Raw genomic sequence first — 16,230 nt, forward strand, 5'->3', positions numbered from 1 at the left:
GATATGTGTGGCCTCACTAGTGGAGGAGCACTGGTATTCCCCAGTGTCCTGAGCTAGCACTACAAAAAACTTCATGCTAAAGAAGGGATGGAAACGATAGGTTGAACAAAGGTGTCTTTGCCATAGAACCTTGTGACCTTTGATTTGCTACAGATGTTCAAATCACAAGGGCTGGGCAGTTGACAATATTTCTCAAACATATTTGACCAGAGTGTTCAAAACCCTAGTACTGCAATCCCCCCCAAAGTAAAATAAAGACCCCCCCCCCAAAAAAAACCTCAAAACAAAAATCAGGCTGGGCCTAACATGCATTAACATGCATGAGGTTCTGGGTTCAAACCTTAGCACCACACAAAAAAAGGACTGGGGGCATAGCTCAAGTGGTAGTGGTGCCTGTCTAGCACTGGGAGGCCCTGAGTCTAAGCCCCAGTACTGCCCTCTACCAAAAAAAAAATTACATACATTTATATATATATAAATATATATATATATACGGCCAGAGAACCACAGGCCACCATTGGACAACTTTGGGAAACACTAGCCCAAATTACTAGACTTTTATTGGATGACAAAGGACCAAGAACAAAGTATTTGCTTATTATTCATCTATCATGGTCATTCCAAAACATGCTGATGGTGAGGACTAAGTGCTTCGTTCTCAGAGCTGAAGAAAAGAGATGTCTTTATGGAATCAAAAACTTTTATTCAAAAGAAGCATTAGCAAAATAGAGATCATTGCTTCACAAGTGCAGAGAACTCAGAAAGAGAATAAAAAAATGATTACAAGAATATTTCCGTACTTTTAAAATGATCTATTAGCAACTGACTGTAAAGTACAGCTGTGTGTAATCACACTGGAAAGACGAGGTTAAAAATCTTCAGACTATTTGCCCAGGTGGGAGGAAACCCACACCTCAGATCTGGAAGACTGCTGTGACAGCCCAGTCCAGGGTTAGGCACAACTTGATGGAAGAACTTGGCCTCTACGACCTCTGAATGTTCAAGCCAAGCACCCCAGGGCTTCTCATTGCTTTAGAGATTAGAGCAAGTGCTTTTGATTTTCCCCAACAGGACGTTCAAGAGAGGAGTGACACTGGCATTTCAAGAAACTCACTGGGGCTGCACCTGGCTTTTCAGCTTAGCAAGTCTCATGAGACAGTCATCCCTCCACTGCCTCCTGGCAGCTAAGTGCCCTGGGTCATCAGGAACCTTCAGACACAGGTCCTGGGAGGAGGAGAAAGCATAGGAGGAAATCAGTTGCCTGAAATGGAACTCTTTCCTAACTATGCTAACTGTGCAGACATTGCTTTCAAAGACACCAAGGCAGAGAAAACACAAGCTTTCCAAGTCTTGAGAGATTTTGGAGACAGATAAAGTGAGCTACTGTTCACAGGTCACATTGCTCATAAGTTCTCCTGGTGATCAGGATGAAAGTGTGGGCAAAGGCAGGAAAAGGAACTATCAAAATCAAGGGCCAAGGTTCCAGTTACCTGCAGGAGGCAGAAGGGAGGAAACAGCTGGCAATGTGATAGCCCACAGGCTGCTCTAGGCCGGGAGTCTACCTACCTGGTTAACTTTCTCCACTGTGGCCCTGGAAAATTCTGGAATGGGTCCAAAAGTCTTCAGGACACGTTTCATGCCTTCACTGTATCTGTCACAGTAGCTTATCATACCTGAAATGGTATGAACACAAGAATCCATCATATCAGCAAAAACATTCTGTGAACTGCAAACTAGGAGGCCTGTTTCAGGGGTTTTGCCCTGGGGAACAGGGTATCTACATTTTTCTCCTCCAGGCATAAAGGAAACACAGAGGAAGGAGATGAGTCAACCAGAAGGCTTGGAGCAAACTGGACCCTCCCAGTTCCTCTTCACACATGCTTTCTCTAGGAAACTTGAGCCCCGAGAAGTGCTGGCGTCATTCCTGGCCCACGGCCTCTCCCGGTCCATGTCGGAGGCACTCAGCAGGCCAGCATTCACATCTGACTTGCTGAACATCACTGTCCTCCCTCATTTATCAGAACCACCTCCTTCAACAATGGGTTAAGGTTATTTGTGTGCAGGCATGAACACATGTTCTATGAACCAATGATGTCCAAACTCAAGTCAACTCCTACTCATCCCACTCTCAAGGCACAAATCCAGTTACCACTTTCTCTGGTAGCTGCAGGGAAGCAGACAATTGCACACGGGGTTGCATCTTTCACTTGCTCAAGCTTGGGTGGAGGTGGCCTGTCAGAGCCCCGTGTATGTATCCTCTGGAAGCAATTCTTACACTGCAGGACTTTGGTAAAGAAACACCAAGAAGAGTTTTATCCGTTAGAGAGAGAAGGGAGAAGTGCAGCCATGCATGAGCAGACTCAGATGGGCACAAGGGGATAGCACAGGCCGGGTCAAGCTTTAGCACCTCCGGCAGTACACACACAGCCATGGCTGCTCGACGTCCTCCCCTCCTCTCCATCCTGACTGCTGGGGCTGCTGGAGCAGAATGGAAACAAGAGAGAAGCCAGGCCTAAGATTCTGGAGGCTCAGGAGTCCTGAAATCCTGCCTGCTCCAACTTTGGCCCATTTCTTTTTAATATTATTTTTTTATGATGCTGGGGATCAGTCCAGAGCCTGTGCATACTAAACATGAGTTCTGCCACTGAGCTCCACACTCAGGCCCACAAAGCCCTGATCAGCAGTGGGTCATTTCAGCCAAAAAAGATAACAAGGGCACAATTAAATTAGAGAATTTGCAGACACCCCCAAAAGCATGGCCCTCACCCTATGAAAACTATGATTACTGCAAAATAAAATGATCAGTGTTAGTCCTCTTAAAAAAAGACAAACAACTCCTTTTGGGTTTATTTTTTGACCTACATGATGTGTGTGCCTGAATTCACTGGGTTTCCATTTTAGCTCCTTCAAATAGTTTTCCTTCCCTCTCAGTGTGCTAAAAGTTTAAGAAAAGAGAAAGCCCAATTAATTTTCTGACACTAACACTTGAAATTACTCAGTAGATAATTTTTTAAAGAAATGGTTTTACTTCTTTTTATGTAAGTGTTAACTTGGCAACTCAGAATTCTGGAAATTTCTGTAACTGTTTTAGGGATGGCTGAAACCACCTCAGATGGTTTATCATTTCTAGAGACCAGAAAAAACAACCTAAATATTTATTTCCTTTCAGAAATGAAGCATTTACTTCACTTTTTCTATTTGCTCACTTATTCACACCCAAAATTATAAACATTTTGACACAAAGGCAGAAACACAAAAATGGAGTAAGCTGGGAAGATACTAAGTGAGAAGATGTGTGAGCTTTCTATCACTATGACAAAATACCAAAGGTAAGCAACTTAAAAAGAGGAAAGGTCTGTTTTGGCTTATGGTTTCAGAGGTTTCAGTCCATGCTCCCTTGGTCCTATTGCTCTGGACCTGATCAAGGCAGAACACCATGGTTGGAGTCCATGAGGAGGAGCTGTGTACCTCATAGTGGCCAGGAAGCAGACACAGGACGGGGCTAGTCTCCCAACATCTGCTCAAGGGTGCCCCCAGTAACCTCACTTCCTGCCACCAGACCCTACCTCCTAAAGGTGCCACCCTCCCCCAGGAGCACCACAGGCTGGTGACCAAGCCTTCCTCACATGAGCCTTCTGGGGACATTTAAGATCCAAACCTCCCTGAAACCATCTGAATTGCCCATAACTTTCTAGAACGAATTTTCCCTACTGCCTTTTGTGAAACTTTTAAGGGCACATTTGTTTATTTAACATAGAATAAAATATGGTAAAGCTGTTTAGAGTAAAACTTATCCCTCCGTTCAACAAAATTCTGAGTGGAAATTAAAATACCAATTCCATCAGAAATGGGGAAAACTCAACACAGTGCCTTCCCCTTTCATCCCACTAGCTGGTCCTTACCTATGTTCCAACCCAGTCTAGCCTTCCCTGCATCTTTCCTTCCATGTGTCCGTGCCCTCTGTTTGCTTGAGCTCTGCTCTTCCAAAAACCCTTGGAGAACTTAGCTTTTCAAAACACTCTGAACATAATTTCTGAAGAGATGCTTATATGGAAAAAGAAAAAAAATGGAGCCAGGTGTGGTGGTGCACACCTATAATTCTAACTATGAGCCAGGTGTGGTGGTGCACACCTGTAATTCTAACTATGAGCCAGGTGTGGTGGTGCACACCTGTAATTCTAACTATGAGCCAGGTGTGGTGGTGCACACCTGTAATTGTAACTATGAGCCAGGTGTGGTGGTGCACACCTGTAATTGTAACTATGAGCCAGGTGTGGTGGTGCACACCTGTAATTGTAACTATGAGCCAGGTGTGGTGGTGCACACCTGTAATTGTAACTATGAGCCAGGTGTGGTGGTGCACACCTGTAATTGTAACTATGAGCCAGGTGTGGTGGTGCACACCTGTAATTGTAACTATGAGCCAGGTGTGGTGGTGCACACCTGTAATTCTAACTATGAGCCAGGCGTGGTGGTGCACACCTGTAATTCTAACTATGAGCCAGGTGTGGTGGTGCACACCTGTAATTCTAACTATGAGCCAGGTGTAGGTGGGAAGACTGATCCAAGGCTGGTCCAGAGCAAAAACGCAAGACCCTACCTGAAAAATTACTAAAGCAAAAAAGAGCTGGTGGCGTGGCTTAAGTGGAAGAGCACCTGCCTAGCAGTGTGAGGCCCTGAGTTCAAATCCTAGTACTGCATGAAAAGGAAAAAGAATGGAGTCTGATGAGACTCAGTTGAGCTTATCTTGGTGGTCTGGGATTCTTCAGCTGTGGAGCTGTGAAGCCACTGGTTTTCCTGACACTATTCTGGGCACACTAGTGTTCAGTTTCTTGGACAGCACTCTTGCTGCCCACACCAGATGAATCTGGTTTCACCCAGCTGATGACCCTCACCTACATAAATTCACCGGTTTTAAGAAACAGGGTTTCACAGAACTTATTAAAGCAGATGAAAAATGCCGAAAGCACAGAGCAATTGTTATCTACTACCCCTCCTGGGATCAAATTCCCAAACCTGAGTAAGGACTTGCCCAGGGCCCAGAAGGTAGAGCCAACCTGGAACCACTTCCCTCAACAAGTCCCCACCTTCAGCTCAGCTGTTTCCACAGCAAGTGACAGTCCCACACAGATGACCCCAAACCCACCAGGCAGGCATCCTGGCCAATCTAGCCATGAGAGGAAATTTCTGTGGCGAAATGGTAAACAACCAGTTCACCTGGAGGTGAATTCTAGGGGCTGGCAGATTCTGAGACACCGTTGTTCTCAGAAGAAAATACCAAGACAGCTCAGACAGCCATCCGGGACATAGTAGGACCATGACTTAGCAAAGAAACAAACCAGGCCCAACAAAAACTGTCCTCATCGTATTTATTCTGTATTTCTCTCTCATGTACATGTGAAACATTTGGGGAGAATTAAACAAACTGAAACCAAAAAAAATCCTATAAGAGCAATAAATTAAACAAGACGAAACTGCATGAAGGTAACATTTATTAAAGACCACACCACTCAGTTCTTCCTTCTGGCTTCATTCTCACACCTGGAAGGGGTTGCTGTTGTTGTTCCTGCTTAGCAGTTGTGAAAACTGAGGTGCACTGACCCCAAGTTGTACAGCCAGTAAGTGGGAGAGCCAGGGCAAGGCCCCCACCATCTGGCCCCACCAGTTGGAACCACCACTCTCACAGCCTGTGCTTCATGGGGAATACATCGAAAAAGTAGCCAGAGGGGCAGAGCAAGCACCTTGCACTCCTGTTTCTTAGATGCTGCTTTCTTAGACTAAAAACAAATCCTAAAGTATTTGCACTAGTTCTAGATGAACAGTAGCTTCCAAGACTAAAATCACTCCTTAACTTGAGCTGCTTGGCTCTATGAAAACAGTATTACAAAACAGAAGCATTCCCTCACCTACCTATCGACTTCTGGCCAGATCTTCTAACTGTCCACCTGCAGCCTTGGAATGCTCTGAACTTGAATGCTGCATCCGTCGCATTATCACAGAAGCCAATTAGGTTTCTTATCATACCAGCTTTGTTTGAAAAACTGGGCCTCCTTCCTGTCTGCCACCCCACTCGACTCCTGAGTTTCTGTTGTCACTGGCTTCTGTTTCTATTTATTTCAGACTCAAAGCTATTCTCAGTTCTCTCCCTATTGATTTCTCATACCTCAACTATCTTCTTTTTCTCAAGAAAAAAAAAAAGAAAGTAAGTTATGGTGGTTTATCAGGCAGTGTCCATATCTACTTCAAATGCTTGAGTGTATTCAGCACTTAGAAGGTCCGGCTGGAACATCTGAAATCACCCATCATCTTAATGATGTTCTCTTAGTTCACTTGTACAAGGGCGTCTTTCTTCACTTGGTCTTCCTGTGACCACGGTCATCCTTTCTCATCATCTTTCAGCATGGTGGGGTGGCTGGGAGCCTCCTGTACTCCTTCAGCTACTTTTAGCAAAGTGTGATGTCAGGAAGACCCCCCCAGCACATATTGGACTACAGCACACATGGCCAGTCCACTCCTGAAATCATTTGCGTCTGCACTATGTAAGACGAGTCTAGAAAAGCTGTCCTTAACATTCACTGGAAAGTGAATATTATGCTTCCTTAACTACTCTGGGGGAAATTGAGATAGTACCAAAGCATGGCAAAATTACAGGCCTGAAGTCAGATCTATGAGGTCACTAACTCCACTTCCCACACCAAGCAGGAGTTCCTCTCCATGTGTGACTTTGGCCCCTCACCACTCACAGTACCACCTCCTCCTGGTCATCAGGTACTACAAACTTCTTCATGCCACATACCGAGAACAAACCTGTCTACCTGCCATGTCTAGTTTTTTGTTCTGGTCCTGACACACACACACCCGTGACACACACACACACACACACACACACACACACCCCTGACACACACACACACCCCTGACACACACACACACACACACCCGTGACACACACACACACCCCTGACACACACACACACACACACACACACACACACACACACACATACACCCCCGTCACCCTTTTCCTGGATAAGTTACAGTTTCTCACTCTCCTTTGTTAAATGCAGACAATGGAGCTGTGACCAACATTTCTTTTCTCTTTCCACATATGTTTTACCAGTTAAAGATGTCACTGTTAAAGCAATATACAGTAATTGTATAAATGTATAACAATACAGAAAACCAAAAAGATAATAAAAATTTTTAAATGTTACAAGACCATAGGAAAAAAATTTTAAAAATAAAAATTACAAGGGCTGGGATACAGCTCAGTGGTAGAGGGCTCGCCTAGCATGTGTGAGGCCTAGGTTCCAACCTCAACACCACAAAACAAAAAATTTTATATTGTGCCCAGCATGGTGCCGCACAACTATAATCCCAGCACTGAGGAGGCAGAAGCAGGAGGAATGACAGTTCAAGGCCAGCCTGAACTACTGAGTTCGAAGTTATCCTGGGCTACAACAGAGAGATCTGTTTTAAAAAAAAAAAACTAAACTAAAAATTTTATTTTAACACCAAGAGATAGCCATGATATCTATGTGACTTCTTTCCAGATTTTGATGATAGCTTTTTTACTTACTTTGCTTAAATTTGGTATAGGTTTTATTGGTTAGTTGTTTTATAAACAACATCTTCTTTATGGATTGTTTAAAGTCTGGTTCAGGGAGTTTCATTCTTATCCTCCTCAAGTTCTTTCTTTAGGCGTTACCAGTCATGGGCTTCTGCTGACTTCCCCCAAGACTTCTGAGGTCAGATGTCAGGCACCTGCCTGGACAGCCCTGCTCTGCACGCCTGTACCAGCCTGAGTCCTGTGGCAGCACCTGCCTCATGGCTTCCCAGCCTGCCAGAAGGCAAAGCACACCTATCAGTTGCCCATACATAAGCCAAAGCCACCTCGGGCACTGGCTGTTTACACTCCTATCTTCTAATCTTTTTTTAATCCTTTTCTTCTTGCCTCCATAGACAACCTCATTGCCTTCTCCAGAAAAATTCCACTTTTCTTCCCATCATGCCACATCCCTCTCTTAGTTTCCCCCCAGGAGCTGCTGAACAATCAGAGCTCTGAGTTCACTGGTTCACTGTGGATCTATTCCTCCGTGCACAGCGCTCTGTGTTCCAGCCTATACCTGTGAGCTACCAGGGGCCATAGTCTCCCAGTGTGCCATTTCTACTCAGCTTAAAAAGACTGCTATAGAACCACGCAAATACTCACAGCACAGAACCCCATGCTCAACACTGGAGTCCCGATGCATACCTTCAGCATTCAGGTGCATCGTTTCCAGGGGTCCGATGAACGCATACCGCATGCCCAATCCGTCTGACATGACAAGGTCCAGGTCACTAGGAGACACTATTCCTTCCTATGTGGGGAGAAGCGGGAAGCACACAGATGAGTTCTCTGGAAAGGCAATGTCTCTGCTGCCGCTTCCATCCTACCTTCTTTAGGGTAATATCCCTTAAATACTCTCCAAAAGATTCTCTAGAATTGTATTTGCATTGAATTTGCACAACAGAGCTATCCTATATACATGGGTCCTGAAGAGATTATTCTATTAAATGGTCAAATACCCATTTCTCATCCCTGCAGTTAACCTGCACCCCCTGTCCTCCTCACCATGCCTGCCCTACAGCCCTACAGGATAAAGTATGGGAGGAAAAGGGCAAGAAGGATTTTCTGGATGTTTGCTTAGAAGGTGGGGAGTAAGTCTGAGACATCCAAAGATCTGGAAGGCACTATCAGAACTCATCTGCCTGCAAGTCTGGCCTTGTTCCATGTTCAATGAGTTTGTAAAAAGTACCGTATTTTGAAGAAGTGCAGCTTGGAACCATGGGTATGTGTGCCAAGGTGGGGCTCTAGAATCTTCTGCAAACACACATGGCAAAGCCAGAGGCAAGTTGCTCTGCTCTTGGCTTAGGCATCCAAGAGATCACCTATGCTCCTTGGCCTATTTTTGATCCAGCCTCTCTCAGAGGGCACAGGGCAGGGGCACATAAATAAATCTCTGTGTGATCTCTGGACCGACTGCCAGGCCATTCCCACCTGAGGTCCTCTGTACCTTAGACATTTCAACCGTCAGTTGTGAGGGCAGATGTGAGGGAAGCCATGACACTTGGTCAGACTGGCAGCATTCCTGTGGGAACTGTAGCTCTGGTCTCCTTTCCTGAGCACTTTCTTTCATAGAGCACTGTTGGGCATGCTGTCTGTCAGAGGCCACTAGCTGTGCCACCTCTCCCTTTGGTAGTCCTCAACTGGGGGCCCCAGTTCCCACACCCCACAGGCACATCACATACCATGCACTTGGTTTGCAGTGACAGGCTGGGAGCCACCAGACATATCCCCTTCACTCTGGGTTTGGGTCATTCCCTGAAAGGGCTGCCTGATGTCCTACTTGAGAAGAATGTCCTCATCAGCCTGAGGGAGGGCTCTGAGGGTCAGTTTGGCTCTCTGGGCCATAGGGAGGCATTTTCTGGCCTTCAGGCAGCCCAGGATGTTTGGGCCCTGAGGTTGGAGCAGTCTAGTCTGTCCTGGCTTGCTGGTACTTCCCACTGCCTAGACTTCAAAGGCAGCCAGAGACCCTCGATGCTTTAGAGAGAAAAGCTGCCACCTGCAGGTCTCAGGAGCCTCAGGTCTCCCTGGGTGTCTGGACCACTCCCGGTTGTCTGAGAGTCCATGGCAAGACCGACTGGGGAGGATGGAGCTGAAGAGCCAAGATAAAGACAGAGCCCACCATCTATGAAGGGCAAGTATGACCTATGCCCAACTGACCAACTCTACTCCTAAGAGTCACTTTCCATGTAGCAGGCAAGTGTGTGCATGCGTCTGTGAGACACACACAAAACAGACACCTGCGTAGGTCACACACAGAGCCAGCATGCCCTCCTTCCTAGAGACAGACACCCTGACTTCCACTGCCACTTCTCAGCCTTCGAAACTGACCATCTATGTCTACATTCAACAGGAGTTTGCTTTTGGCCTATTTCTAATATTCCAGCTCATGGAGCCAAGAGATATGCATTCTTGTGCTACTTGCATCTGTTTCTCAGTATATTTATAAGATGCACACAGGACTGGGCATTTGGCTCCGTAGCAGAGCACTTGCCCACTATACCCAAGGCCCTGGATTTGATCTCTAACACCAAATAAATAAGCACCTGTGCTGTATGTATCTGTAATTTTTCCATTCTTGTTGATGTACAAAAGTCACAGCTGACTATCCATCCTTTTGCTTGTGAACATCTGAGTTGCTTCCGGTGTGTGGATTCTGTACACAGGACAACAGAGAACATTCTGGAACACATCTCTGGTCCATGTCCAAGTGGAATAGCTGGGAACGACAGCAGGCCACCCTCCATCTTCCGCTTTATGAGGCAACACTAAGCAGTTCTCCAAAGCAATGTCTCATCGTCACTGCCTCTGGCACCATGTGCAGAGTTCTTCCCACCATTCTGTGTCCTCCTGTCACTGGGTGATGTCATGCCTGCTGAACTATGCTGATCTGCTAAGGTGCGATGGTGTCTCACTGCACTTCTTGTTAGTTCTCAATCATCCTACCATGGGTTCAGTTGAACTGCCAGGGATGGCAAATAACTTATTAAATGCTGACAGGTGTCTCTCCTTTCAGTTCTCAAAACAGAGCGGTAAGGTCAGAGGGGCACCGCAGAGGAGGAAATCATTCACAGAAGGCCCACGGTCCTGCACAGAACCACTGAGAAACCCATCAGATGGAAAACTACCAATCCCACCTGCCTGTCCCTGCTTCACAAGCACTCAGGGCAGGAAAAGTGGCTCTGGCCTTTCTCCAGGCTGCCTGGTGGCTGGGCTGTGTGTTTCTGCACCCTGTGGGCTCTGGAATGCTGTGAAGGGCAGCCAGGCATGGCTCTGAGGACACCCCTCAGAATCAGTTTCCAGGTCAACATTCCAAAGTCTAAAGTTTTCACTGTAGCCTTCAAACTGTGAAGGATGCAAATACGGAAGTCACCGTACACTCACAGTGCTGTTTGGCTTGACATTTTTCTTTACAGTTGGAGTTGGTATATTTAGAGCTGCTTATAAAGGGATTTCAAAATATACAAAAGGTGAGCCACTCAGAGTAGTTAAGTTTTGTTTTGTCTTTGCTGGGGATCAAACCTAGGACTCATATATGCTAGGCAAGTGCTCTCCCACTGAGCTACAGCCCCCGCCCTGGAGTGACTGCATCTTGACTCATGTCATCTCGCTAACTGCACCCTAACTCCAGCTTGAAATAGGGGAGAGCATCATTGGAGGCGACACACACTCTCCAATTCCCAGATGTTCTCCTCACCTTCCGATTTCATCTAAGGGAGGGGGTCTCTTTTTTATTAGTCACTACCCCCAGTAGGACAAGTTAGGATAGGAAATAACCTTGATATATTCACTTCCGCATTTCTTCTTACCCTGCTTAGAATTTCTAAAGGATATTTCTCAACAAATGTGTTTTTACCAAGAAGCTAAATCCAGAGAAAGAAAGCAACCATGGGTAATTCAATTCCTTGCTGACTGAAATTTCACAATGCCAAGGCAAAAATGTGAAGCTATATTCAGCATTGTGATAAATGTTTCACATTCAGTGTGTGTTGAAACTGTTTTGCTCCTGAACTCAACTCCAGCCAAAGCCTATGGTATCTGTTACCTAAATTATCCTAACAATAAGAAAAGGCAGAAACAGTGTTAATGTTGAAACACTGGACTGCCTGACATTTCTGGGGAGATCAGTGGAGTATGGCACACTTGTTTGAAGGCTGCACCCCCACCCAGAGGTAAAGCATTTGTCTGAGCAGTTATCAGTACTTCCTTCATATTGCGGCAAAATTCTCAAGTCATGTGTACAAAGAAGAGTTCTAAGAGGTTAAGAGATTCCTAAAAACTCATATACAGCAACACACTAAGATCATGGTTAGTTCAAACCCTGCTTTTGTAACCATATCATGAACAATCACAGGGGAAAAAGGCCCAGGTGGAGGGGCAAGGAATCCCCTTTCATTGGAAAGCTTCTTGCCTCTTCTTTCTTGAGCTAAAATCAGGGACTTACCACAAACAACTGACACACACAGGGCCCAGGCACATGCTTTGCTAAAATTCCATGCCCAAGCTGGGTGTGGGGGAGGCCACGAGACAGTTACAGTAAAGTAAGAGATGATAAAGATAGATAGTATATGAGGTACTCAATTACTATGATCCACATTTTAAGTATAATTAAAGATTTAGGGATGTATCAGTCAGGGTCCTTCCAGAAAAATCTGTGGATACTCAAATTCCTGAATTAAATTGTCAAAGAAATTGCATAAAACCATATACATCCTTCCATATTCTTTCAATCACCTCTAGATGACCTTGAGCACCTAAGGCCATGTAAACGGTATAAAAATAGTTTTTATGCCATATCGTTTAGGAAATAATGATAAGAAAAAAAATCAGTCATTTTCAGTACAGATGCACATTTTTTTCCACAGCTGGTTGAATCTGTGATCCGCAGGTACAGATAGCTCACTGTATTTGAACAAACGTCTAAGTGTGAAGAGATTTATTTCAATGAACTGGCTTAAGTGGGTGTGGGATGGTGAGTGTGAAATCCTAGCACAGCTCTCAGGAGGGAAGGCTGGTCACCCTGCAGGCCAGAGTTGGCACTTCTTCAGGGAAGACTCATTTCTGCCTTCCAGACTTTTCAGGCAATGGGATGTAGCCCACTAGACTATAGAAAATAATCTCCTTTATTTAAAGTTGATTAATCTATAAAATATCTCCACAGACAGAGTCAGACTGTGCTTGACGGAACAGCTGGGCACTCTGGGCTGGCCAAGTCCAATTCTGTAAGGAACAAAAGCTCAAAGCCTGGTTTTCACCCTTAGGCATTTAGGATCTGCCACTTTTGCTTGGGGTGGGGAGAGGAATCAGCAAGATTTACCTAATGATTAACAATGAAATGATGGTGGATCTGGTCCTCTGATAGACCCAGAAGACAGGAGGCAGGTGATGGTCTCACTTGGATTCAGTGGACAGCGTTTGATGAAGGAATGCCTGACTGAGCTCCAACTACTCAGAATCATCTCTCCTCTCTAATCATCCCATGCTTCCAATTTTCTTATTCAATCCATGTAGTTTCTACATGACTTTTCATTTTTTCTCATTTTTCTTCATGCCACCTTCCCTTGTCTAATTCTTCTTTACTAATTCCCAGTTTTTTGTTTTGCTTGGCATTTCCTCCCACTAGGTCCCAAATCTAAAGTTTTTGTGTGCAAATACTCCTTTAACTCCGTCACTCCCAGGAGCACAGATTCTCCACCCAGGAATGCAGGTGAGGTTCCAAATGAATCCCTACACCCCTCCTCCCCCTGCCTCTAGGTTATTAGGGTACAAGTCCATTGTCTTAACTGAGAAACAAAAAGGGAGAGGAATAAGAAAAGGCTTTACCTCAGGTAGGCTAGATAATGAAATGCACAGTGAGACAGAGGGGACTCTGCCATCTTCAGTCATCTGAGGTGACAAGAAGGAAGCACCAACCCCATCAGATGCCAGGGAGAAGGGATGACAGACAGAGGGGCCACCTTGATCTCTGCAAAGATGAACTAGCTTAAACTTGGGCAATTCCCTTGTCCCCACAAATGTCCAGGCCTGGCTGTGTGAGAACAGCTGGTGGCACAGAAGTCACTCCAGAATGGCTGAGGGTGCTGAGCTGAGCATCCATCCCTGCTGTCCTTGCAAACAGCCCAGGGAGGAACAGAATTCCAGACCTGGAAGTTTAAATTGAGAGCTACCACAATGACTCAGGAGGTTCTCATGAGAAGCGAGTTAGAATTGTGACTTAGTCCCCTCCATCAACACATTCTTATATGCTTTTGTTTTCTATTTTCTTTGCCACACACTGATTCTCTTCCACACACCATGAAACTGGCTCTGAAGCAAGGAAGAAACACCCAGGCAGCATCTCCACCCACGCTGCCTTCCAGAGAGAAGGTGAGGCGGACAGGAGATCTCAGTAAGGAGAAAAGAAAAGGCGGCCAAGTGACGCCACTGTCACTCACAGGCTTGTGGTGGGGTTGTGAGTGGACAAACTCTTACCAACACCTACAAATTTTCTTGGAGGAGCGACACAGACATTCCTGCACAATGACTCAGAAGATTTTGCCAACTCTAGAATAGTGGACTGATAGGACACTGAGTCATGTCCATAAAACACCATCCTGGAAGAAAAGAGCCCTCCTAGAGGACTGGAGAGCCAAGCTCAGTGGGAAGAAGAGAGGAAAGGGCCAGTGGTCACTGCAGGTCGTGCAGTTAGAGACCACAGGAGAGGTGTTTGGCCACCTATAACAAGTGGTAAAAGCACCTCTCTCTGGCAGGGCGAGCCCACACCCACAGATTTCTCCATGCAATGACCCAGAGGAAGAGGCTCATGTGCAAAGGGGTCACAGAGGTGCCATCATGACAAAAAACCTGAAGCCCACCAAACCACCCCCAATGGAGGAAGCACTCAAAGTTTTAAAAATTCAACTAAATGAAGTCTTAGGATGTCATTAAAAGTGAATAAAAACCTGAGTGAAGTGTTCACAATAACTAGAGGCTAGACAAGAACACAGAGGAAAGCAGTTTGGCCTGGGGGAGGGCGAACAGGTGATAGTTTTCCCTTTGAATTTTTTTTGAAGTTTTAAAAGAGGCACAAACCAAAAAAATGGAGGGGAAAGGAGGGGCCCAGAGAAAATTCCCTGGGTACTTTTTCTTAGTATGCTATGTGTATTACAATGTTTTCAGGGCAAAACCAACAGCAGCAAAGAATCTGAAGGAAAGGAAAGGTTTTCCCCTTAGTAAACACAAGGACAAAAAGAATCGCTCTCACTTGCATGACTGGAAATAATTTACTACCTTTCTGTAAAGGCTGAGCATCACTTATCTGAAACCAAAGGGCAGAGACCAAAAGTACCCTGGATTTCAGAGTTTTTCACATTTTAGAATATTTGCGTGGACTATCAGCTGAGTATCCCCAATCAGAAAATCTGAAACCTGAAGCTTTCTGGACTCCAATGTGAAGACCACAGAACTTTACATTTTGGAGCATTTCAAATTTCAGGTACTCACATTAGGGATGCCTGACTTGTACCTTAACTGAGGGATCCTCTGGGAATAAAGTTTTTTATAGAGAGGTTTGAATCAGAGGGTAAGTCTGCACAGCCCACTTCTGTCTGTCCCCTGATAATTCCTGCCAGAGCTTTATGCTCTGTGCTGTGCTGCTCCCTGCTCCACCGTGCTGCACCCCTGCCCAGCTTCTACCTGCAGCTGGTAGCAGGTGAGGAAGACCATGTCCCACAGGAAGAGAGCCCTGCAGAGTTCACCTCCCCTCCTCTTGGCCTTCTCTCTTGGGGACATTGTTGCCCCATTGTCCCTGCTTGCTAACTTCTCAGCTGCAAACTGGAGGAGCTGAAACCCACTTTTACTTTTTTTTTTTTGGAGGGGGGATGGTACTGGGGTTTGAAGTCAGGACATCATGCTTGCTTGGCAGGTGCTCTACTGCTTGATCAAAACCATCAAAACCCACCATTTCTGACAGATTGATCGCCTGCTGGTGAGGCTTAGTAGTAGAGTAGTGAAATGCTGTTACTGTACCCCCAGCCCACAGCTGGGGGTGCCATTTCCATCTGCTTCTCCTCAGGGATGTACTTCTGTCTACACAGGCCCTCTACTCCTAACAAGACACCATGATCATAATTTGCATCCCTGCTTAGGAAGTCATAGGGCTGGCAGGTGGCTGGTGACAAGTGTGTGAATGGGACAAAGGCACAGGGTGTTGGCCTCCAAGCAAGTCCAGGTATAGCAGAATCTGGCTTATGATTTAGAAGAGCCATTATCACCTTCTGGACAGTTATAACCTCTCATTCTTTTATTCTGATACTTATGTTTTAGTGAAAAGTAAACTGAAACTTTTAAAAATGATTTCAAATTTCATGTCACTTTGGGGATAGCCAGAGGTAGTAGTGTCTTTAACTAGGACTGTAAATCATAGCTATATCGTGATCATGCCTTTATCTGAGTGGAAGCACATGTATCTACCATAAACCCAAGTCTGAAATAAAGAGAAGCCATAAAGAGACACATATATGTAGGCAGAGAAATAAAGGAGAAAGATAAACAACCAAGGAAGTGAAATAGTCTGTATCTCATGAAATGAAGACTCCATCAACTGAAAGCTAAATTGGAATTTAATGTTCCATGAAGGAAGAAAA

General features: G+C 45.4%; 1 protein-coding gene across 5 annotated transcripts in view; it reads right to left on the minus strand.

The window, feature by feature from the left end:
* Window positions 1–682: 682 nt before the first annotated feature.
* The window catches only part of Cryl1 (crystallin lambda 1), a 121,531-nt gene continuing 105,983 nt past the window's right edge, over window positions 683–16,230 (minus strand). For all 5 annotated transcript variants that reach the window (XM_020177707.2, XM_074043673.1, XM_074043674.1 and 2 more), the window contains 3 exons: window positions 8,255–8,360; window positions 1,567–1,673; window positions 683–1,224 (listed from right to left, as the gene is read on the minus strand). In XM_020177707.2, coding sequence (XP_020033296.1) covers window positions 1,111–1,224; window positions 1,567–1,673; window positions 8,255–8,360 — 327 coding nt within the window. In that variant the 3' untranslated portion in view covers window positions 683–1,110. The remainder of the gene's footprint in view (window positions 1,225–1,566; window positions 1,674–8,254; window positions 8,361–16,230) is intronic.

This window comes from Castor canadensis, chromosome 10 (assembly GCF_047511655.1).
Source record: "Castor canadensis chromosome 10, mCasCan1.hap1v2, whole genome shotgun sequence".
NCBI lineage: Eukaryota > Metazoa > Chordata > Mammalia > Rodentia > Castoridae > Castor > Castor canadensis.